General features: G+C 38.4%; 2 protein-coding genes across 2 annotated transcripts; both read left to right on the forward strand.

Annotated features, from left to right (window-relative positions):
- The first annotated feature begins 20662 nt into the window (after window positions 1-20662).
- Window positions 20663-23499, forward strand: LOC113332339. Its single transcript, XM_026578887.1, has 5 exons — window positions 20663-21119; window positions 21201-21304; window positions 21554-22230; window positions 22384-22766; window positions 23030-23499. Exons 1-5 carry the CDS (start codon window positions 20663-20665, stop codon window positions 23497-23499), a joined length of 2091 nt encoding a protein of 696 aa, XP_026434672.1.
- Window positions 23500-23652: 153 nt separating this feature from the next.
- On the forward strand, window positions 23653-24369 carry LOC113332340. Its single transcript, XM_026578888.1, has one exon. It carries the CDS (start codon window positions 23653-23655, stop codon window positions 24367-24369), a length of 717 nt encoding a protein of 238 aa, XP_026434673.1.

Below are 24369 nucleotides of genomic sequence, written 5' to 3' on the forward strand. Positions count from 1 at the left end.
GTGTTATCATGCACTTAAATCTATCTTAGGGAACACCTTTGAACCAAATAGCTCATCTAATAGTTCTTTTAGAGCAAGTCTTATGGTGGAAGAGTTCCATCTTCCACGCCACCTCAGCATTTGGAACCGTGGATGGAAGTGCAAGTGTAGTGGTGGAATAGTGAAAACGCTATTCTTAATAGCGTTAAAAAAACGCTATTCTTAATGGCGCAAAAAAAAAAAACGCTATTAAGAATAGCGTTTTTTCTAGGCCGTTAGATTTCAACAACTCATCCTAAATCTACGGACAAAAAAAACACGCTATTCTTAATAACGTTTTCTTAGTGCTATTAAGAATAGCGTTTAACGCTATTCTTATTGGCGTTCAGATGGATTCCACGAACCCTTCCACGAGACGGTGGAACCTTATTTGGATTTTCTGTGGAAAACCCCAACTTGGAAGCCATTAGACTTGACATTCCATGATTTTTCCACACTTGGAATAGGTTGGATTCCACTATAAGACTTGATATTATAATGGGAATGGGGTATTTGTCCTTGACAGTAGCTTCATTCAACTTTCTGTAATCTACGCAGAAACGCCAACTGCCATCCTTCTTCTTAACAAGCAGTATTGGAGAAGAAAAAGGACTTCGACTAGGTTGTATCACTCCAGATTTAAGCATGTCTTGCACTAGCTGCTCAACTACCTCCTTCTGAATATAGGGAATTCGATAGGGCCTTTGATTTGGTGGTGTATTGAGTGGTTTTAAGGGAATATGGTGATCATGTGCCCTAGATGGGGGAAGTGTTTTGGGTTCTTGAAAAACTGAGTCATATTTTTGTAGTAAGGGTAAAATGGGTGCAGGTATCATGGATTGTTCTTCAAAAGCAATAATAGCAAACAACCTACCTACCATCCCACTTTTGTTTTTCTTAATCCACTTATGTAAAGCTTTGCCAAGCATCATAGAAAGTTGAGATGTAGGTGTATTACCTTGAATCTTGATGTTTTGTCCCTCTTTGGTGAACTCCACAATAAGTTTGTTGAAGTCGAAATCATTGGACTCATTCCTCGCATCCAGTCCACTCCCAGAACCATGTCATATCCTCCTAAGGTTAATATCCGCATATCAAATTGAAAGTCGTGCCCTTGCATCTGCTAATTGAAGGATGAACACTTAGCATCACTAACCATTTTGTTTCCATTAGCTACTGCTACCAATGATGAGGCTGTAGGAGCTACATATCCACCACATCTTGTCGCTGATGTTGGGTCTCAAAAACTGTGTGTACTGCCACTGTCAATCAGGATGGTCAAGGACGCTTCCTAGCTGCTCCTTCTATCCGAATGGTGTTGTGGGAGACATTGCCAGCGAAATCATGTACTGAAATGTCAACTTCCTCTTCTTGATAGGGAGATAATGGACTTTCAAGAGGAGTATCTTCTCCAGATTGTGTTGACTCTTCATCATCAGCAGCTACCATATAAATATGTTGTTTGATGCAATTATATCCTGCTTGAAATACTTCATCACAGTTATAATAGAGACCTTTCTCTCTGCGCTTTCTCATATCTGCATAATATAGTCTTTTGATGGGTGGTGGACAACTTGCAGTAGAAGGTGAAAAATTTTTGGTGTAAGTTTTTGGACTTGTGACTCGAGAAGTAGTATTTCTTTGGGAATAGTTGTTTGAAACATATAGTGGTGGGGGTTTGTATAGGGATTTGTTTTTCTTAGCTGCATTCTCAATGAGTGCCTCTTGCATTCTGTCTAAGTAGACAACATTAGTAAGTGTCTTGACACTGATGAAACTAGAAGTGAAATATTCTTCAGTGAGGTGAGGGTTTTTGGCTAACATCAAGGCCTTCAACTTTTCAAATATTTTCGGGTAATCAAGGACAAAACCAATTTGGCAGAGCTTGTTAAACTCCCCTACAACATCATCATGACCAATCTCTTGAAAATGCAAACAGGTATCTCTAAGGAAATCTTCCCATGCTACAACCTGTTTACCAATCTGATAATCTTGAAACCAGGTATCAGCCTTTCATTCTAAGTACATGGAAGCTATATTAACCATTTGAGAGTCTGACATATTATGCATAATAAAAAGTTAATCATAAAAAACTAAGTCTCCACTTTCACATTTGATTTCCTTCCTTGGAGAAGGCTATGATTTCTTCACTTCTTATTTATCTTTGACTTTGTTTGATTTAATTTCTTTTTTCTTTCCATAGATTTCTTCATTTCTTATTTATCTTTGATTTTACTTTTTTTTCTCTTTTCTTATTTTTCTTGTTCTTTATACTAACCCTATTAATCTTTCTTCTTGTTATGTGTTTTCATAGATAACTGACCTCATGAAGCAGTAACCATGTTTTTTAATCAGTTGCAAATCTAAATAGTCGTGTTTGATCCAGTGGTGGTTTCCTCCTTAATACTAGTTCATGTTTCAATGGTAGCAGCGGTATATTCTAAGGCAGTAATGCGTTTTCCAATAGTGGTGTCCTCCATCACCTCCAAGATGGTGTCTATAAGGTTGCTCAGAGTTGTCTCCTATCAATTTAGTTGTAATATTGATAAAGTTTTTCCATCAACAGCTAAGTTGTTCAATCAGTTTCAAGATCCAGTTTCAAGAATTCTAGATCCATTTTCAAAAATTGTGGTGTCCTCCATCACCTCCAAGATGGTGTCTATAAGGTTGCTCAGAGTTGTCTCCTTGCAGACTCCACGATTCGTGAGAAATCAATCACGTCACAAATGGGGGATATCACTTAGGGTTTTGGTCTAGCGGTCTACCGCACGTGGATTCATCCACAACGAAAAATGTGTGTAAGTCGTGAAAACGGTTGAAGGAGTTAGCAAAGTAGTGGGTGCACGATCAGTCAAGTCTCCACACGTTGTGGAACTGACTTTACCACGATCTCCCACTTTCCCACTCTTTCACCCAAGAAACCGTCACACTTATAGGGTTCGAGGTGTTCACTACTCTGACAATATAAATAAGTCTCTGAATCCATAATTGAAGGACAAGATTTGAATTCTCGAACATACGTCTCACAAGAATTCTACGAGTAACAACTCTCAAGAATTCATCAATCCATCAGAACTTAATCGAACACAACAGTTCACCAATTATTGCAGAAACCTTCAATACACCCACAATCCTTGATCACCACTGATCCCACATAATTCTCAGCGTTACTCCTACAGATCAACCCATCTCCCTCTTTGCGACCGAATTGACTCTGGAACGGCCATTGTCTTGGTTTAGGCCGGAGTCACACAGATTGATTTTCCGAATCTAAGCACCCCCTTTGCAGCGGTTCATCTGTGTGAGGTTCAGCAGTTTGCTTGGTCGAGGAGTCTCGACAGCACGCTCGACTCTCCACTTTCCTAGAAAACCATCAAACTGTTTTTCCCCATCCACATATTGGTGACAGAGGTAGATTAATCTCTCGGTTGCAATCTCAAACTTTCACAAAATGGTTGATCTTAGGTCTGGCTCAGTTACAAATCCTAACACAAACAACGCTAGCACTAGCAACAGTGGTGGTACTCCAGAAACCATTCCCGCTTCCAACACCAGTGTTGTTGATACAACTCCTCTTCAAACTAACATTGGAAGCAATCCTCTTTTCGGACGGTCTCCCGAAGAAATCAGAGAAAACCCGCCTACCGTAACCAACCCCATGAAGATTCAGGAAATTCTCGCCAAGAATTAAATAGAGATATCAACAACACAAAAGGAACTATGTGCTCATCTCAAGGATCTTACAGACAAATTGTCGCATGAGCAATCTCAACCCCGACGTCAGTCAGAGAAGGAGAAAAGAAAATCCAAGGAAGCATCTCCAACTGCTGATCCTGAAGTTGTTCCAGTCTACGTGGTTGAGGATGATGAAATCCACAAAACTGCAGAACCTGCTGGTTTTATCACTCGTGAAGATATAGAGTATTTTATGGAGGATCGAGGAAAAGGTCATGTACCGTATGTACACCGTCATCAACCTCCATACCCTGCTGCTACGCAAAGGATCCCTCTCCCCAAATGCTACACTTACCCAACGTTCATACTGTACAACGGAACAAGGAATGCTCGAGAACACGTCTCTCGATTCCTGGGGGAACTAGGAGAGCACAAACACAACCATGTTGTTTGTATGAAGGAATTCTCGAAATCTCTGACGGGTCGAGTGTACACCTGGTACAACAATATTGCACCTGGGAGCATCACTAATTGGGGAGAAATGGTTAATTCCTTTTACCGAAAATACGTCTTCGTCTCGGAACAAATTACTCTCTCTGATTTAGGAAGAATGTTTCAGAAGAATATTGAACATCTTAACGACTACGTGAAGAAGTTCAAAACTCGGTCTCTGGATTGTCATGATCTGAATGTCACTGAACATCAGTTAGTGGACTTGTGCATCAACATAATGATTCCAGTCAATAAAGCCTTGTTGGAAAATCTCTGGCTCCAGACTTTCTCAGAACTTCATGAAGCAGCCAAACGATCAGCGACTACTGCACCTGCTTTACTGGGAAGAGAAAAATTTGCAAGGTCGAGGAACCTTGAAGCAGCCGACGCCTAGTCAACAATCAATATGATCTCTAGTCTTCTACAAACATTGTTGCTGAAAGGAGCGAAAGGAAAGCCGATACACATCATTAGAGCTCTTATCCAACATCTCAGGCTCCTCTGAAAGCGCAAATAAAAGATAACCAATCCTAAAGTGCACAAGCCTCGACCCTGCATCAACGAACAGGGAATGATCAGACAGACTCAAACTTCTCTCTTCTGGAAGTCTCGGTTCAAGATGGCGTAATCAAATTGTCGTTCATCAGGAGAAAGTCAACTGAAGAAGAAATGGAGAATCCCAGGTACTTTCACCTTCATAGATTCATCAATCATCCAACAAGTAACTGCAATATTTTGGAGCACATCTTCAAAAAGAAAGTTGATCCACAATAACATCAATTGGGGACTGAAAGAGTACACGAGAATCCTCTCTCAGTCAGAACCTTTACACTATCTGAATAACCAGTTCAATCGTTGATCGAGCATATCTGTGAATTTCTCTATCCATCAAAGGCACAAAGGAAAGATGTTCACAACACCGAATAATATTGTGTCATACGTCTATCCATCCTATAATACTCCTTGAACCTTCATCCACAGACAAGGAGATGCACGACTGGGGACTGCTTACCGCAGTCCATATCAAAGGAAACGAGTTCGGGAGAACGTTGGTCCATGCTGGCACCGCTATCAACATTTTTCCACTGAAATCCCTCAGAGTCGCAGGTATCACTCGACAAAAAGCTACTCATGCTCTCATCTCAATCATAAACCATGAAGGAACGCTCAGAGATACTTGTGGTTACATCACTCTCAAAGTGAACATAAGTTCAACGAATCAAGTTTCACATAATCAGGAAGATCCAGGATATAACATGGTCTTCAGACGAACGTGAATCCACGCTGAAAACATGGCTACTGACAAAGCGCCTTTAGTTGCACATCACTCCAACAAAGAAATTTCTGATCCAGAAGATTTGGCGAACATTCCATTATCAGAGCAATTGGAGGAATTTCAAACTTTGACGAAGTTGAAGCAATAACCTTCAAAAGATGCATAGACATTCATCAAGAGGTTCTGCACTCAGACAACTCTATGTTTGCACAAGTGTTGAATTCCACTACCGCAACGAAAGGAATGCTGAATCAACAGAAGATAGTTGAGGCCAAGACGGTCAAACCTAAGACATGTTTAAGGATAAGACTTATGAAGCAGATGCAACATCATTCATACATGAATGACACTAACTCCTTCAACGTACATACACTGGGAAACCTGAGGTGATTCTGTGAAACTTCATCAATGGGACTTCTCTACATAACAAGCCCCTGTATGACTGAGGAACTTCTTCCCTTCGCCGATCCAGAACGGAGATTGCTGCTGCTATCTTCCACAATAACGTCGATTCACTTATGAAGACGCTTGACAATACAGTCATGCTTTCAAGAGAACTCAGTTTGAACTCCCAGTATACCGGATTCTCAACTCACCAACTAGTTCGTAAATATAGATGCATATTGAATGGAGGAGAAACGACTATGTCGATGATCATGGTTCCAGCCTTTTCGGTCTCTGGAGCAGCTCTGACCATAGCATCAACATCGACATCAACAAGAATTTATGGAGAAAATTCAATCGTGATCTCAGCATAAACAACGATCTCATGAGAAATATCCTCGCTTCATCAACTATCCATTCTCTGGAGTATTGCTCGAATGAAGCGGACTACTCCAAGCACTAATGATTCATATCAAGGCCATGGGTTTACAAAAACTTACTAATGGGTGAGGAATGGGACGATGCTTCCTGAACAAAAGATGTTTGCCTATGTCTCTTCTACAACATACCAAAAGGGCGCATCAATCGGACATACGAGCTGAAAGATATGGTCTTTACCGTCAGGTCTACGAAATATGAAAATTTTGTACGGGATTACAAATTACAAATGTGCACGCTTTGTTGGCTGACCTCTGCAACTCCAAATTGAGTGATTCTTTGCTCATGTCATAACTCAGTCTCCTAGCTTCAAAATTTGGGGTTAATCATCGAATTCCGACGTCTTATGAGGTTCCTACAGCTTCCAGAGCATACAACATGCAAGCAGCAATTCTCAGACGGGATTCATAACTTGCACAGTCGATCGGTGTTCACCAGGTGTTTCCGCTAAGTCCTTCATCATGGTACCTCCAACTTCGACCACCTGTGTCTTTAAATCATTTTTTCTACCTGAGTCCTCAATCTAGGTCTCGCCAGAAGAAGGGAAAACGAAAAGGAAAGATTTGACAAAATACTAAGGATTGACGGTTCACTGATCATGCCGATTAGTTTCATAGTCCAAAACCCGTGGCAGCAGACTATCATGTACTGATCGTTCATCATAAAAGCAATTCTACCACCGGTACATGCAACCATGGTCATTACATCACCCTCTCTTGGGAGCAACCTCAATTATGGTCCGGTGACCAGGGTTTCAGAAGTGATGTTTTTACGACTGACAGAAACAAGATGGCACGGCAAGCACCATGTATCAATTAAGGTTTCCTGATCTCAAATGAACCGATGACATTAAAATCCTTCACCAACCGTTCAAAACACAAGCGAATGGTCTAAAGACACAATATGAGTGTTTTGCGACAAATCCGTCTGAAGTAATTTTACACTGCCATGTACAAAGAGAAGAGCTGGAAGCAATTGGTGAAGAATCTAGGGATGGATCATATACCATTCTCTTCGTAAGGATGTCCTATACAACATATCCAAAATTCACACCAATTGGAGAAACGAGCAAAGAGATGTGCTCAAAACATTGGATTACATGCTAGCTGAAAAATTTCTGGAAGTCTCCTGGAAGTTTACTGTTTCGCCTTCTTCATGCCCTAAACATGCTCAAAACTCAAAAAGATTCTTTTCTAAATCTTGGAAATTTTCTGGGCTTGAAGATACATATGCAGATCGCGAAAATCCGACTTCAAACGAAGATTCTACGGCGTTTTGGTTAAAAGGCTGAAGTCTGAAATTTTCTGGTGACGTATTTCAGCAAAATTACTCGTATGCTCACATGGATTATCATTCATTCATTCACAAATTAACAATTTCATACTTCTATGAAAATATTACAGGAGATATGCTTACTAGGGGAGTCTCTAAATCATTTGAAGGCTCGGCAATGCCGGAATCTCCATTGGCAACGCCGCTATCTCCATTCGGTTCGGGATTTCGGGAATTCTCCATATTCCCATATCCCAAATAAGAGCACGCTTCATCAACGTGCCGCTTATCTACAATGATTTCTTCCTGGATTCATCAAAAATAATTATTATTATTTCATTCAAGGATATGCCACATTCACCTGCACAAAAGAGATACTTACATCGATTTCTTCATCAGATTCCTGAATTGTTTGGCCGGGAACAAGTTGCAGACCGTCAATCGATGGAGCAAAAGTATGAAAAGAAATAACAAACCTTGGTCTCGTGATCCTAATTGCATGGTAAAAGTCATGACACAAGGAGTGCTAAAAACTCACCAAAGAAACAGATGGGAACTGCACGTCATTTGCTAACCTCATGTAGTCCTTACTTATGGGTTCTCCGCTCCCGTAGACTTTCTTCCTCCGTGGAGTCTACATTGATCCAGGATTTCACTATACGATCATCCTGGGGTAAAGCTAATGAAATAACCAGAAGTACAACTCAGTATGAAGGATCTCTCACCATCACCCAGAGGTCCCAGGGGTACCATTTCTTAAAGTTTCATCCATAGAGATGTCATCTCTGGAAACACCATCTTTGGAAGTATCATCCTGGGAATCAGTCATTCTTGCAAAGTGGCTATTTCAGCACATCGTTCATACAAAGCGCAGGATTCGACAAAACAATGAATCATGGAATAAAGGTGCTCACAAACACGCAACAAAAATGGTAATCCTCAACTCTTACCTATTTAAGGTTTCACGAACTTAGTGATAATAACGTAAAAACCTCAAAAAACTTGCTCGCTTTTTCAAACTTCCCAGGACGAGCAAAGTTCATTATTTAAAGTCAACACCTGACTTTTCATGAAACTATGAATAATCCACATAAACTTTCATGTGAACATTCGTTGATTTTCTACATGTGTCCATACACTATAAAATCGCCAAAATCATAAATACATTATTTCATCACGTATACAATTGTTTTCTTTCAGCAATTGCTCAAAAATCATAAATTGATTTTCATAAAACCGTGAACAACCCAGTAAATTTTTACTAAGTGAACATTTACTGGTTTTTCAAAAATTGGAAAGACATCTATTCCACAACTGTGAAAACTCACATACAAATATTATTTCACCATGTATAATTATCTACTCTCAACAGTTGTTCAAAATCAAAACGATGATTTTACAAAAAAATATATTTTAACGTGAAACTCACGTAACTTTGAAAATATATGTATATATATATATATATATTTTTGCTCCCTCTCGCGAGCATCCACCTTTGAAATGAGAGTTTATTCCCTCTGGTAAAATCTCACATAAACAATTTTGGTTTCGTGAAAGCTCATAGACAAAATTTTATGTCATTAGACTCGGGTCTATTTTGTTTGTTTCTTAAACTAACGAAGGAACGTCTGTTCTTAAAACAAGGATTTCCTTTTTTGGGCCGAGCCCGTAAACGCTAAATCGACTAAAACTGGACGCCCGACCGACCAAATCAGCATAGTGCCTCATCTCTCCGTGCTCATGGGATGAAACTCTATCATACTATCAGGGTCCTCACCCGAACATTTGCTTGTACATTATACCATTGGAGAAAATCGAGGACTTTGAAAATACCTTTGTAGACTGAGTTCAACTACTGTTCGGTTCGAGTTGACTAATCCTTTCCAATGTCTGGCCGAGGACTTTAAACTTAGCACTTCTTGGGAGGTAACCCAATATCATGCAACACAGTAATATCTTTCCTTATCTCTTTTGCTTCAAATGGTAGCAGTTTCTCCTTGTTCATGCTTTTAATTTCATCTTTAGAACATTGAGGACAATGTTAGATTTAAGTTTGGGGGTATGGGAGAAACTTTTTAGTTGCAGTATGAATAAATAGACTCCAGAACCTAGAAATTTATGCCTATTGAGGATTGCACTAACTAATCTAAGTGGATGGAAGCTTTTTGGTTGTAGGAGTTGAGGAACCAATCTGATTAGATGGCAACATCTAAAGAGTCTATTCATAAAAGCACAGAGCTCAGGTGTTAGAAATAACATGATAGTTTCACCATATCTTGTTGAGTCCTTTTCACTTCTATTTTTATTTTTCTTTTTAAATATGTTTCTAAGTGATTTGGTGGGGCTCACGATTCAAGTTGTTACCAATGCTAGGGTGAATTAGAATGATTGAGATACCATAAAAAAAAAGTTGAAAGAAAAGTTGAAAAAAAAAATTGAAAAAAATAAAAAATAATTTTTTTTTGAAACCAGACCATTTGACCAAAAGGAATAAATTCAATAAAGTCGACCACTGGTACCCTTTTATATGCCAGTTGTGTTGACCTAGAGTTAGTTTATCGACCACTGGTACCCTTGTATATGCCAGTTGTGTTGACCTAGAGTTAGTTTATCGACCACTGGTTCCCTTGTATATGGAAGTGTGTTGATATTAGTCAGACTAGTACCTCAATCCATTAGGATAGGTTCATTTTGGCGGAAGCCTTCAGACAGATATGGGAAACGCCGTTCACTTAGTAAACTTCAAAAACCATCTACGTTTTTCTTTATCCATCTCTTAATCTATCCATGTGATTAGTTTTGACTCCGGATATTGATGTCCATAGTGCGACTATCTGAGTAGAGCTCTGTCACTTTATATGAATTTTAGTATGCTTGAGTGCAAACTCGTGTACATCAATTGGAATTTCGCATCAGGGTACTTCCTCCTGTAGTCAATAAGTATGCCAACCAAGGAGATTCTTTAGTGCTTTCCAAGGTTCTGCGTAGATAGCTAGGGTTTGGAGTATAAAGGTTTTGTGGGTATATCTCTAGTAATCCCTCCCGAGACTATAACTCGGCCACTAGGGCCACCTAGGGGTTTAAAGGCTTGTTGCATACGTTAAATGCAACCGACGATGCCTGCGACAGTGAGTTAGGATTTTATTTTCTATTTGATTTGCTCGAGGACTAGCAAATAATAAGTTTGGGGGTATTTGATAGGCACATTTTTTTGTCTTATATAATCTCAATTGTATATATTATTAGTGCTCGATTTTATATTTATTATGGCTTTTTATGTCCCTGTAGGTATTTTTGGAGAAATAAGCTTTTGCGGCGAAATGGCTCAAAATGTGGCATTTTAACCTCCGTAGATGACGTACCGGAGACACCCCAGAAATACCCCGGAGGAACCCCGAAAAAATGCGAAAAACATCCCAGAAGAATTGCTAAAGGCATCCTTAAGTTGGATAAGGGGCACCCACTTGATAAGGGCTGACCACTTGTTGTTCGCACCCCATCAGAGGATAGGGGGACAACCTTCTTCTTCACGTTCAAAACAGAAAAATGGCGGGAAATTTGGAGTTCACAGCAGTAAATTAGAGTTTGGATTTTTGACGTGATTTTATGAGATTCAACACTGGATTTCGGTTGGGCTGGACTCTAATAGACTTAACAGGGCTTCTATGGGAAATTTTCTCGATCCAATTGGGCTGGAATAGCCGGGAGAAGAGATCAAAGTCCAAACAGGATACCGCTTCTCTGTTTAGGGTTCAAGAATTGTTTGAGAGATTTATGGGATATTCTTACGTGAGATACACGTCAAATCAGTTTAGTCCAAGTCATAGAAGAGATTTGTGACAAGAGAATAGCTAACAAAACAGTGGAACGAAACAAAAAGGGAATTATTCTCCCAACTTCCCGTAAAGAATAATGGGAATTTTCAACGATTTCGATCGAGTTTCTAGGGGATTTAAAGCCTATAAATAGTTGGGTTTATGTCATAGATGAGTGATCAAGAAGTTTGGGGAAGTTTAGAGACCACAGAGACGCAACAGAGAGGCTGGAAGACGAAGAACAGGAAGCTGCAGGAAAGCTTCCTGCTGTTGCTCGAAGAGGAAGAAGAAGACGAAGAACGGACCCTCCAGGGCCGTCGTTCTTCAACAGTGCTAGCAGCAGCAGACTTGCGTCGTTATTCAACAGCAGCTCTAAAGTATCGTTCTTCAGCAGCAGTAAGTATCGTTCTTCTCTGGACGCTTATAGAGGGTCGTAGTTTCACTGTTTTATATTTTTTTTACTCTTTTAATCATACTTTGAGCATCAATAATGTATTTTGAGAACATGATTAATATGAGTAGCTAAACCCCATTACTGGGATGATGGAGGAAACCATTCTTTATGCATGAGTAATTCTATTTAATTCTTTTATGACTATTTGCACTATTATGAGTTGATTTATGATTTTTCTTGATTATTTGTGATTTTATCTGATGATGTATGCTTAGTCTAGGAACTATTGATGCATCATGCTTATGATTTACATCTAATACTTTATAAAATCTGTTTTTCACAAAGAAAAGAGTCGATATTTGTTATCATTATAAGCTATAATTGTCTAGAACTAATAGTTGTTTCGCATGAGTATAAGAATTGGTGGAATCCTGAGTCCTAGTATCTCTTGATCCTGTGACAAATTTTGTATATATTTTGTTTTAAAAATCTTTTCAATTCCGAGCAACGAATCCTTATTTACCGCACGAAAAATACCCCAACAAAATGGCCCCGCCGACGCGGACTTGTTTATAAATTTGTTTTTATGTTTATTTATTTCTTTACTATTATTTGTTCCTTTTTACGTTTCTTTTTGTATCTTTGATTTACAGGTTCGAAGTGGAATACTAAGGACTTGGGAACAAAAAGCTTGAAGCTAAAAGCTAAAAGAGAAGAAAAAAAGACATAATTATTTTTTAGGATTTAATTTTTATTATTTTTATTTATTTATTTTTGTATATATATTTTATTTATTTTTTTTAGAATTTGTAAATAGGATTTATTTTTCATAATTTTTGTCATTTTTGGACTTTTTATTTGGACTTTGTTCTGGACTTTTGGACATTTTTTTTATTTTTATTATTATTTTTTTTTTAACCATATGGAAGGGTTATATAAAAAAATTAAATATAAACTGTTTGCAGGGAAGGACGACGATTACAATATCTTCTCAGCCCCTCGGGTTCGTACATGACATAGGAGTCGTGGCCCGAGTCGACTTCAACGGTTCATCCCCCATCTGGTACGGGAGGTAAGTCCATCGAAACACTCGCGAATCTCCTGTAAGCGAGTTATTGTATTCCTTAAGGTGATTCATTGATTGAGGACGAATTTGGACTGTTTTTAAATTCCTAGTAAAGGGCAAGGCCTGGCCAATACAAGATAAGGGTTCGGATTTCATCACCGTTCCCTTCTTGCCCGCCTTAGGAAAAAAAAACCTAACGTGAACCCTAGCTTAAAACTCGATTAGAACGAGACCGATAGGGTAACGAGCTTAATAGGAAACTCGTTCGAAAAATATTGGTTGCTCTTTAAGCACACTTCAAAGTTCATGATGGTTACTGTAAGTTGAATGCGTGACTGCGCCGCCTTGTAATACCGGTGAGGCTTTGGGTATCAAAGCTCCACTGAGCTTCCCTCGCCTCGATTCAACTTACATTAGCTCTTGATTCCAGAGGGGTGTGCTCAAATTGTAACGAATTCCTTTTCGAAGGAATAGAAGCTAGTATAGAAAACAATCTAAGTGGAGCCATCATGCTTTTTGTTTGCTAGATTCTATAGGTTTGATTTGGTCGAGTCAGCCTTGTTTGTGATTGTGTAGAATTCCCTTGCAATTAAGAATGTCGAACTGGTATGATAGAAGCCAATGCAATGAGTATCGACCTGAATTTGAATATGGACATCATCATTTTTATGACCATGGTGGGAATAGTAGTTGGGAACGCCAACCTTTTCAAGGTTATGGTTCATACCATGGTGAGCCCAATTGCTATCCACACGCGAATTTGTCTTACGAGCAAAAGTCTTATAATTCCTCTCCTCTAGATGAGGCGCGTAGGCTAATTGAGTCATCACGTCGTAGGTTACTTGAGTCAACATATGAGTCAACTGAGATAAATGACTTAGTTATGGAAGAAAGAATCGCAACTAATAGTGAACCTTCGATACATGATACCATCAGGAAATATTGTGAGTGGCTTGAGAAGCGTTTGTTAGAGGCGCAGAATGCTCGATATAGTGTTTCCGATAATACCCTTGAGAATAGTTATTTCCATAATCAGGATGACGAGGTTAGAATTGATAACACTACTTTAGATGAGGTTCAACCATTTTCATGTTATTATAATAACGATTGTGATGAAGATAGTGTTGATGAAGAATCGGAAACATGTGGGAATAGTGATCAGGAATTTCTTACCCCAATTGAGCCTTATAATGATTATATTATTTCTGGTTCAGATCCTAATAATTTTAACAATTATTCACCTATTCAAAAGGACAAGGATTTGACTAGCAATATCCCCGTTTTAGACGATGTAGTATGTCTTGTTTACGAATCCGATAAAGGTTTAGAGGAACCGGTTTATCTTGACACTACTGTTTTCGAGTCGAACGATTTAGAAACTGTAATCGATGATGGTTTCGAGGAACGGTTTTACCATGAGAATACTGTTTCAGAGTCGTACGATTTAGAAACAATAGTCTTAGATGAACTCGTAGAGATTAATGAGGATGAACCTGACTTAGAAGAATCAATTGCCCATTTTCAGGAATCTGATGACCTAGGAATTAAGGATATTGTGACTAGTCTAACTAGAGACACTGAAAACTCTATGTTTGGGGGTGATTATCATTTTTCATATGCTTTAACTCTTAGAAAGGTCCCTCACTTGGGACTTGACATCAATGCCTCAACCATCTTACAAGATTATCTTCATACTCGCTCTCCCAAACCTCATAATGTCCAAGAAGAAGTTCAGTCGTTAGAAACCCATCCTCTGGTAGATGTGGTTAGCCCAGGCAATAACACCAAGTTTGAATTTATTTTTCCACCAAATAGTTTTCTTCCAAATGTGGGAACGTTTGTATTTAAAATGAGTCGAATATTAAGTTCTGAGACTAAGCCTAAGTACTTTAGGTTAATAGAATCGACACATTTTCCTAAGAATGACCACTACTCTCACTGTGGTCAATTATGTAAGTCAAACCTGATTGACTTAGAGGATCCTCAGTTTTTTAGGTTATTATTTTGTGATTCTAAGTTCTTATTTGAGTTTTTCCAGACTCTGGGACCTAATAATTTGGATCCAACCTATGAGGAAATGCATCCGAGGAAAATATTCTATTTAGACCCTTTCATAGAACCTGAATCTGAATCGCAAATAGCGATAGTTATCAGGAAACTAGGTAAGGGCAAGCTAGTATTGTTCATTTCGTTGGTTCACTGCAGTTTCCTTTTGTCAGCTCTTTTTGGTTTTAAAGACCCACAGTTATTCCGGCTATTGTTATACGGTTCGAGTTGACTAATCCTTTCCAATGTCTGGCTGAGGACTTTAAACTTAGCACTTCTTGGGAGGTAACCCAATCTCATGCAACACAGTAATATCTTTCCTTATCTCTTTTGCTTCAAATGGTAGCAGTTTCTCCTTGTTCATGCTTTTAATTTCATCTTTAGAACATTGAGGACAATGTTATATTTAAGTTTTGGGGTATGGGAGAAACTTTTTAGTTGCAGTATGAATAAATAGACTCCAGAACCTAGAAATTTATGCCTATTGAGGATTGCACTAACTAATCTAAGTGGATGGAAGCTTTTTGGTTGTAGGAGTTGAGGAACCAATCTGATTAGATGGCAACATCTAAAGAGTCTATTCATAAAAGCACAGAGCTCAGGTGTTAGAAATAACATGATAGTTTCACCATATCTCGTTGAGTCCTTTTCACTTCTATTTTTATTTTTCTTTTTAAATATGTTTCTAAGTGATTTGGTGGGGCTCACGATTCAAGTTGTTACCAATGCAAGGGTGAATTAGAATGATTGAGATACCATAAAAAAAAAAAGTTGAAAAAAAAATTGAAAAAAATAATTTTTTTTTTTTTTTGAAACCAGACCATTTGACCAAAAGGAATAAATTCAATAAAGTCGACCACTGGTACCCTTTTATATGCCAGTTGTGTTGACCTAGAGTTAGGTTATCGACCACTGGTACCCTTGTATATGCCAGTTGTGTTGACCTAGAGTTAGTTTATCGACCACTAGTTCCCTTGTATATGGCAGTGTGTTGATATTAGTCAGACTAGTACCTCAATCCATTAGGATAGGTTCATTTTGGCGGAGGCCTTCAGACAGATATAGGAAACGCCGTTCACTTAGTAAACTTCAAAACCATCTACGTTTTTCTTTATCCATCTCTTAATCTATCCATGTGATTAGTTTTGACTCCGGATATTGATGTCCATAGTGCGACTATCTGAGTAGAGCTCTGTCACTTTATATGAATTTTAGTATGCTTGAGTGCAAACTCGTGTACATCAATTGGAATTTCGCATCAGGGTACTTCCTCCTGTAGTCAATAAGTATGCCAACCAAGGAGATTCTTTAGTGCTTTCCAAGGTTCTGCGTAGATAGCTAGGGTTTGGAGTATAAAGGTTTTGTGGGTATATCTCTAGTAATCCCTCCCGAGACTATAACTCGGCCACTAGGGCCACCTAGGGGTTTAAAGGCTTGTTGCATACGCTAAATGCAACCGACGATGCCTGCGACAGTGAGTTAGGATTATATTTTCTATTTGATTTGCTCGAGGACTAGCAAATAATAAGTTTGGGGGTATTTGATAGGCACATTTTTGTGTCTTATATGATCTCAATTGTATATATTATTAGTGCTCGATTTTATATTTATTATGGCTTTTTATGTCCCTGTAGGTATTTTTGGAGAAATAAGCTTTTGCGGCGAAATGGCTCAAAATGTGGCATTTTAACCTCCGTAGATGACGTACCAGAGACACCCCAGAAATACCCCGGAGGAACCCCGAAAAAATGCGAAAAACATCCCAGAAGAATTGCTAAAGGCATCCTTAAGTTGGATAAGGGGCACCCACTTGATAAGGGCTGACCACTTGTTGTTCGCACCCCATCAGAGGATAGGGGGACACCCTTCTTCTTCACGTTCAAAACAGAAAAATGGTGGGAAATTTGGAGTTCACAGCAGTAAATTAGAGTTTGGATTTTTGACGTAATTTTATGAGATTCAACACTGGATTTCGATTGGGATGGACTCTAATAGACTTAACAGGGCTTCTATGGGAAATTTCCTCGATCCAATTGGGCTGGAATAGCCGGGAGAAGAGATCAAAGTCCAAATAGGATACCGCTTCTCTGTTTAGGGTTCAAGAATTGTTTGAGAGATTTATGGGATATTCTTACGTGAGATACACGTCAAATCAGTTTAGTCCAAGTCATAGAAGAGATTTGTGACAAGAGAATAGCTAACAAAACAGTGGAACGAAACAAAAAGGGAATTATTCTCCCAACCGCCCGTAAAGAATAATGGGAATTTTCAACAATTTCGATCGAGTTTCTAGGGGATTTAAAGCCTATAAATAGTTGGGTTTATGTCATAGATGAGTGATCAAGAAGTTTGGGGAAGTTTAGAGACCACATAGACGCAACAGAGAGGCTGGAAGACGAAGAACAGGAAGCTGCGGGAAAGCTTCCTGTTGTTGCTCGAAGAGGAAGAAGAAGACGAAGAACGGACCCTCCAGGGCCGTCGTTCTTCAACAGTGCTAGCAGCAGCAGACTTGCTTCGTTATTCAACAGCAGCTCTAAAGTATCGTTCTTCAGCAGCAGTAAGTATCGTTCTTCTCTGGACGCTTATAGAGGGTCGTAGTTTCACTGTTTTATATTTTTTTTACTCTTTTAATCATACTTTGAGCATCAATAATTTATTTTGAGAACATTGTTAATATGAGTAGCTAAACCCCATTACTGGGATGATGGAGGAAACCATTCTTTATGCATGAGTAATTCTATTTAATTCTTTTATGACTATTTGCACTATTATGAGTTGATTTATGATTTTTCTTGATTATTTGTGATTTTATCTGATGATGTATGCTTAGTCTAGGAACTATTGATGCATCATGCTTATGATTTACATCTTATACTTTATAAAATCTGTTTTTCACAAAGAAAAGAGTCGATATTTGTTATCATTATAAGCTATAATTGTCTAGAACTAATAGTTGTTTCGCATGAGTATAAGAATTGGTGGAATCCTGAGTCCTAGTATCTCTTGATCCTGTGACAAATTTTGTATATATTTTTGTTTTAAAAATCTTTTCAAGTCCGAGCAACGAATCCTTATTTACCGCACGAAAAATACTCCAACACCAGCCGGCCGGCCGGGCCCTAGCCATGGTCGGTCCATGCCTCTCCTATTATTTTCCTTATTTTTTTTATTTCATGAACTCATGAAAATTCCTTGGTATTAGCTTGTTTTTTTCAAAAACTCGTGAATTCTCCATAACTTCGTGGATTCACCAAATAATATTATAAAATAAAAAAAGGTGCGCGGGACCGGGCAACCCAGCCGGCCGGTCATTCCCGTGCCGTGGTCGATCCCACACCTGACAATCCTTAGCTTTTTATAATTATTCCCTAATCTCATGAAACTCCTTGTTTTAACAAAAACTCATGGATTCTCCATATCTTCAAGGATTCTCCATAACTTCAAGGATTCACGAAAAATAATAAAAATAGGGAAAGGTGTGCGGGACCGGTAACCTGGCCGGCCGGCCATGCCCTAGCCGTGGTCGAGAATTCTCAGTCAAGATGGAACTCTTCTGAAAATTCATGATACTGCTCGAACGCGCATCAGAAAACACTTAAACTCTCTGTATGGAAACACGAACACCACGACAACACGTGCATGCCTTCATGACCGACCAGAGTCATTCCTAGGGATTGCACAAAGATGTTCCCACATGTTTTCACAATTCTGACCTAATTTGCTCAATTGCTCATACTGGGCCCGAACTCTCTCCAACAAACTGGGGAATTCTCCAAATGACCAACAACTGGTCCCGTGATCACCAAGAGCCGGTCCCATGCTCTCTGGGTCGGTACCTATCTCTCATCTCTAGTTTTTATCATCTAATGTTAAATCCAGCAATATTTCAATAAATGATGAAACCGACATTTAATCATCATTCTTTCACCAGCTCTCAAACTGAGAACCCTGGTGCATGCTCACTCGAGCACTGGGCACCACATGGACGCCCATCATTCCATGTGGTCAGTCCCTCTATCACTCATGACCAATCTTCAGCAATTCACCAATTGATGGAGGACTGATCGAAAATTAGGGTTTCGAATAAACGCTCTTCGAAACCATCATTCTGAGCAATTTCAAACACTAATAAATTTATGTTGATCCACCAATCAACATAAAAATTAATTATATAATATTCGGTAATCTACCAATATTTTAATTAATATTTTATTGGGTCACGGCACCAGTAAATAATTCGTCGAATCGAGAAATACTTGCCCAATTGATCGAATGTTGATCCAACTATCAATATTCAGTAATTCCTTAGTAATTTGTCGAATTGAGAAATACTTGCTCAGTTGCACGTCAGATTATCAAAAATCATTAATTTTTCGAATTGAGCAATACTACTTGCTCAGTTGCTCGTCAAATTCTCTAAATTCAACAACTCGCCAGATTGAGCAATACTTGCTCAATCACTCAAATATTCAGTAATTCATCACTGAGTTACAATATTGACATCACTTCAGAGAACTACATGTTCGATCCATGAATCGCTGAGCATTCACCACTTATGCTCGATTCAACAAACCTAGAACTATTGTCTAAATAGTCAACAACTAACTAACTAATACACATCTGCCTTGCAGACTCCACGATTCGTTAGAAATCAATCACGTAACAAATGGGGGACATCACTTAGGGTTTTGGTCTGGTGGTCTATGACACGTGGATTCATCCACAAAGAGAAATTTGTGTAAGTTGTGTAAACGGTTGAAGTAGTTAGCAAAGTAGTGGGTGCACGATCAGTCAAGTCTCCACACGACGTGGAACTGACTTTACCACGATCTCCCACTTTCCCACTCTTTCACTCAAGAAACCGTCACACTTACAGGGATCGAGGTGTTCACTACTCTGACAATATAAATAAGTCTTTGAATCCATGATTGAAGGACAAGATTCGAATTCTCGAACATACGTCTCACAAGAATTCTACGAGTAACAACTCTCAAGAATTCATCAATCCATCAGAACTTATTCGAAATTACCAGTCAACCAATTATTGCAGAAACCTTCAATACACCCACAATCCACCACTGATCCTACACAATTCTCAGCTTCCTTCCTACAGATCAACCCATCTCCCTCTTTACGACCGAATTGACTCTGGAACGGCCATTATCTTGGTTTAGGACGGAGTCACACAAATTGATTTCCCGAATCTAAGCACCCCATTTGCAGCGGTGCATCTGTGTGAGGTTCAGCAGTTTGCTCGGCCGAGGAGTCTCGAAAGCACGCTCGACTCTCCATTTTCCTAGAAAACCAGCAAACCATTTTTCCCCATACACACTTTTAGTTGGTCTGTTGAGAATCAACTAATTAAACTGACTGTTGGATTGTATTATGTTGATTGCTTAGACATCACTGCTTATTTTTCGTGTTGGTATTTCGTTACAGTATGTGTGACTCAGTCTATTTACCTGCATATTTTTAGTGTCTGTCAGAATTCTTATACCCGCAACTCTGTTTTTTTAAATACTCCCAGTATGAGGATTTTTTCGTGGAATTTCCAGGGTTTCGGCAACCCTACCACTAGAAACTCTCTATGGAACTTGATCAGAGGTCAAAACCCTGATATGATATTCCTTTGTGAGACTAAAAATGAATCTTCTAAGATGAATCGATATCTTAGAAGGTTCAATTACCCTAACTCATGAGTTTTCCCCTCTATTGGTCGTGCTGGAGGTATCTTTCTTCTTTGGAAAACAGGTTTTCATTGTCAAATTGTCCATAACACTGATAAAATGATTAATGTCATGTTTTCTGATAATCCTAGGAAGCCTGAATTTCTATCCACTTTTCTCTATGGTTCTGTATACCATGAAGAGAAAATGGAACAATTGAAATACATTGGAGAAATTGGCTCTAGAGCCAATCTTCCATGGGTAATCATAGGTGATCTCAATATTACTATGCATGCCCATGAAAGATCTACTTTCTCGACTCCCACTAATGTAGGGTATCCTGAAATTCAATCAATCATAGATACTGCTGATATTTCTGATTTAGGATACATTGGAAATAAATTTACTTGGAACAATAGACCGTCTGGCAATGATTGTATTTATGCTCGACTAGATAGGGCTCTTGATAATGATCATTGGTTAACCCATTATGGTTCCTCTTTTGTCCGCCATATTGACACTATAGGTAGTGATCATATACCAATTATCTTGGAGACTAATCCCATGTCTAGCCAAGGTAGTAAACGCTAGAGATATTTCAAGTGTTGGAGTAGTGATCCATCTGTTAGAGAAGTAATTAATAATGCTTACTCTACAGATGTTAGAGGCTCTTCTCCATTCAGATTAATTAACAAACTTAGGTTTGTTAAACATGATCTAAAACATTGGAATATCCATCATTTTGGAAATATTGATCATAAGGTTAGTACTCTTAATAATCAACTCAATGATCTGACAAATCTTCCTCATTCCTCTGAGAATATGGAATTGATTACACAAGTAGAGTTTGATCTAGAGCACTAGAAAAAAGTTCAAGAAGACTTCTATGCTCAGAAATCTAGACAAGAGTACTTTAAATCTTTTGATAGAAATATTGGATTTTATCATAATTACGCCAATAGAAGGAAGCACTTTAACCATATTAGTGCTCTTAAATTGGATAATGGGCAGTGGGTTAATGATAGAGTTAATCTTGAAACCCTATTGGTAAATAATTTCAGTTCGATAGGGACTACTTCTAATCCTTATAGAAATACTGAAATTCTTAATTGCATAGACCCTTGCATCTCAGATATTGATAACTTGTCCCTTCTTAGACCTGTTACTAAGCAGGAAATTATTAACACAATAAACCAAATGACCCCCTGGACTTCCCCAGGGCCCGATGGTTTTCCACCTGGGTTTTATAAAGAAAATATTGGTCTTCTCATAGACGATGTTTGGCAAACAGTCAATAGTTTTTTTGAATCTAAACATCTTTTAAAGGAGATGAACCATACTTTCTTGTCTTTCATCCCAAAAATAGATAATCCTTCTAGTCCCTCTAATTTTAGACCTATCTCATTATGTAATACTAATTACAAAATCATTTCTAAGATTATTGCGAATAGAATGAAACTGTTTCTAAGCAAAATGATAAGCCCTTATCATGCTGCTTATGTTCCTAATAGGAATATTCAAGACAATGTCATCATTGCTCATGAACTGGTTCACACAATGAAGAGGAAGACGAAAAAGGATAAATGGGGTGTCATGGGCCTTAAACTTGACATGTGTAAGGCCTTTGACAGAGTTGAATATTGTTTTCTAAGAGATATTCTTAAAGCTTTTGGATTTTCTGAGCATTGGTGTGACTTAATACATCAATGCATTAGCACCACTAGCATTTCCATTATGCTAAATGGATCTCCATGCAAATCTTATAGACCAACAAGGGGTCTGAGACAAGGTGATCCCTTGTCTCCATACATTTTCATAATTTGCATGAAATCTTTTTCCAGGTATCTCATTCATGCTGAAGAGAATAACCTTATTCACGACATTAAAGTTAGCAGATTACCCCCTAGCATAAATCATCTTCTTTTTGCCGACGATTGTCTCATTTTTGCAAAAGCCTCTCATACTGAAGCTAATAATCTGTTGGGATTAATTAAGGATTTTTGTATGGCTTCTGGTCAAGTGATTAATCTTCAAAAATCTGGATGTTTCTTTAGTAATAATGTACATCCTGATCATGTTGTTTCCATTATCAACGACTTAAAAGTTAAGAAGATTGCTTTGAATGAAAAACACCTAGGTCTTCCCCTTTTTATAACTAGTTCTAGAACTGATTCCTTTAACTATCTTAATGATCATTTTGATAAAATGGTTGCTAAGTGGAAAGGTAAGTGTTTTAATCAGGCTGGTAGATCTGTTATGGTACAAAATGTGTTAAAATCGTCTCCCATTATCACATGAATACTTTTACAATTCCTGATAGTATCATTAATAGCATGGAATCTTCCCAAAGGGATTTCTGGTGGGGTAAGTCTAGAACAGGGAGTATCTATTTTAGATCTTGGCCTAGAATTTGTACTCATAAATATCAAGGCGGCTTAGGATTTAGAAATCTTAAGCATGTTAACTTGTCTCTTTTATCTAAAACAGCTTGGAAGTTGATTCACAATCCTAATGCTCTGTGGGTGGCCATTCTTAGATGCAAATACTTTAATAACTGTCACCCTCTTCACTACTCTAAGAAGGATGATTGTTCCTGGGCTTGGAGGAATACTTGTCGAGGTTTAGATTTCATTTTGAAACATTCTATTTGGGAAGTTAAGGATGGTAAGAGTATTTCTGCATTTAGAGATAGATGGATTTATAATTCTTGTGAGCCTATGCTTGTTGCTAACCCCAGTCCGAACCTTACTGTCTCTGATTTCATAAATGATGATACTAAATCTTGGAATTCTGAGCTAGTTAGATCTTTTTTCACTCCTAATAATGCTAAAAATATCCTTGATTCTAGGATCCCCATTTCAGGAAGTGATAGACTTATTTGGCCACATTCTAAAAATGACCCATTTAACGTTAAGTCTGCTTATAAAGTCATCTCTGGCCAGATTGAGTATATGTAGAATGTTCAAAGTAGCAACCCTTTCTACAAAGCCCTATGGAGACTCTCAGTTGTATCTAAAGTTCATATATTCATATGGAAGTTCCATGAGAACATCCTCCCTGCCAACTCTGTGCTTGCTAGGTTTGTTAATAGGCAAAATAATTCTTGCAGTATGTGTATCTTTGACACTCTTGAAACTCTTGAGCATATTTTGTTACACTGTCAATTCGCCAAGTCAGTTTGGTCATTAACCCCATATGTTGACTTGATTGCGCAAGATAGTAATTCTTCTATCAGCCTCCATGACTGGGTGGTCAAATGGATTACTGACAACAGTTTGAAAGACGAGGCTGCTGCTGTTTTCACTATTGCTTGGAGTATTTGGAAAGACAGATGCTCTTGTGTATTCCAAGGAAAAACCTTAAACCATCATGCTACTGCTAGATTAGCAATGAAACTGGTCACTGACACTGAGACCTATTTAAATGATGCTATATCAAAAGAGTCTGTACATGTACACTCTTCTGAAGAGAAAAATCTTTCCACAAGCACCAATTCTTTGCCATCTGATTGTGTGCTTGTTTTCAGTGATGCTGCTTTTGATAAAAATACTAACTTGTTTGGTATTTGTTTAATCATGTTAAACATTGCAGGTTCTTTCATTGGATGCAAACTCAAAGCAGGGTCAGTGAGGAATGCAGAGGAGGCGGGAAGTCTAGCATTACTAGAGGCTGTGACATGGGAAAAAGCTAAAAGCCTGGAGAAAGTTTGCTTCATTAGTGATGCTAAAATAGTTATAGATGATTTTAATTCCACTAGCAACCAATTATTTTGGTATAATAAATCAGTCTTAGAAGACTGTTACCAGTTCTTGCTTTCATTTGGTTAA

The sequence above is a fragment of the Papaver somniferum genome, unplaced genomic scaffold (assembly GCF_003573695.1).
Source record: "Papaver somniferum cultivar HN1 unplaced genomic scaffold, ASM357369v1 unplaced-scaffold_131, whole genome shotgun sequence".
In the NCBI taxonomy this organism is placed as follows: domain Eukaryota; kingdom Viridiplantae; phylum Streptophyta; class Magnoliopsida; order Ranunculales; family Papaveraceae; genus Papaver; species Papaver somniferum.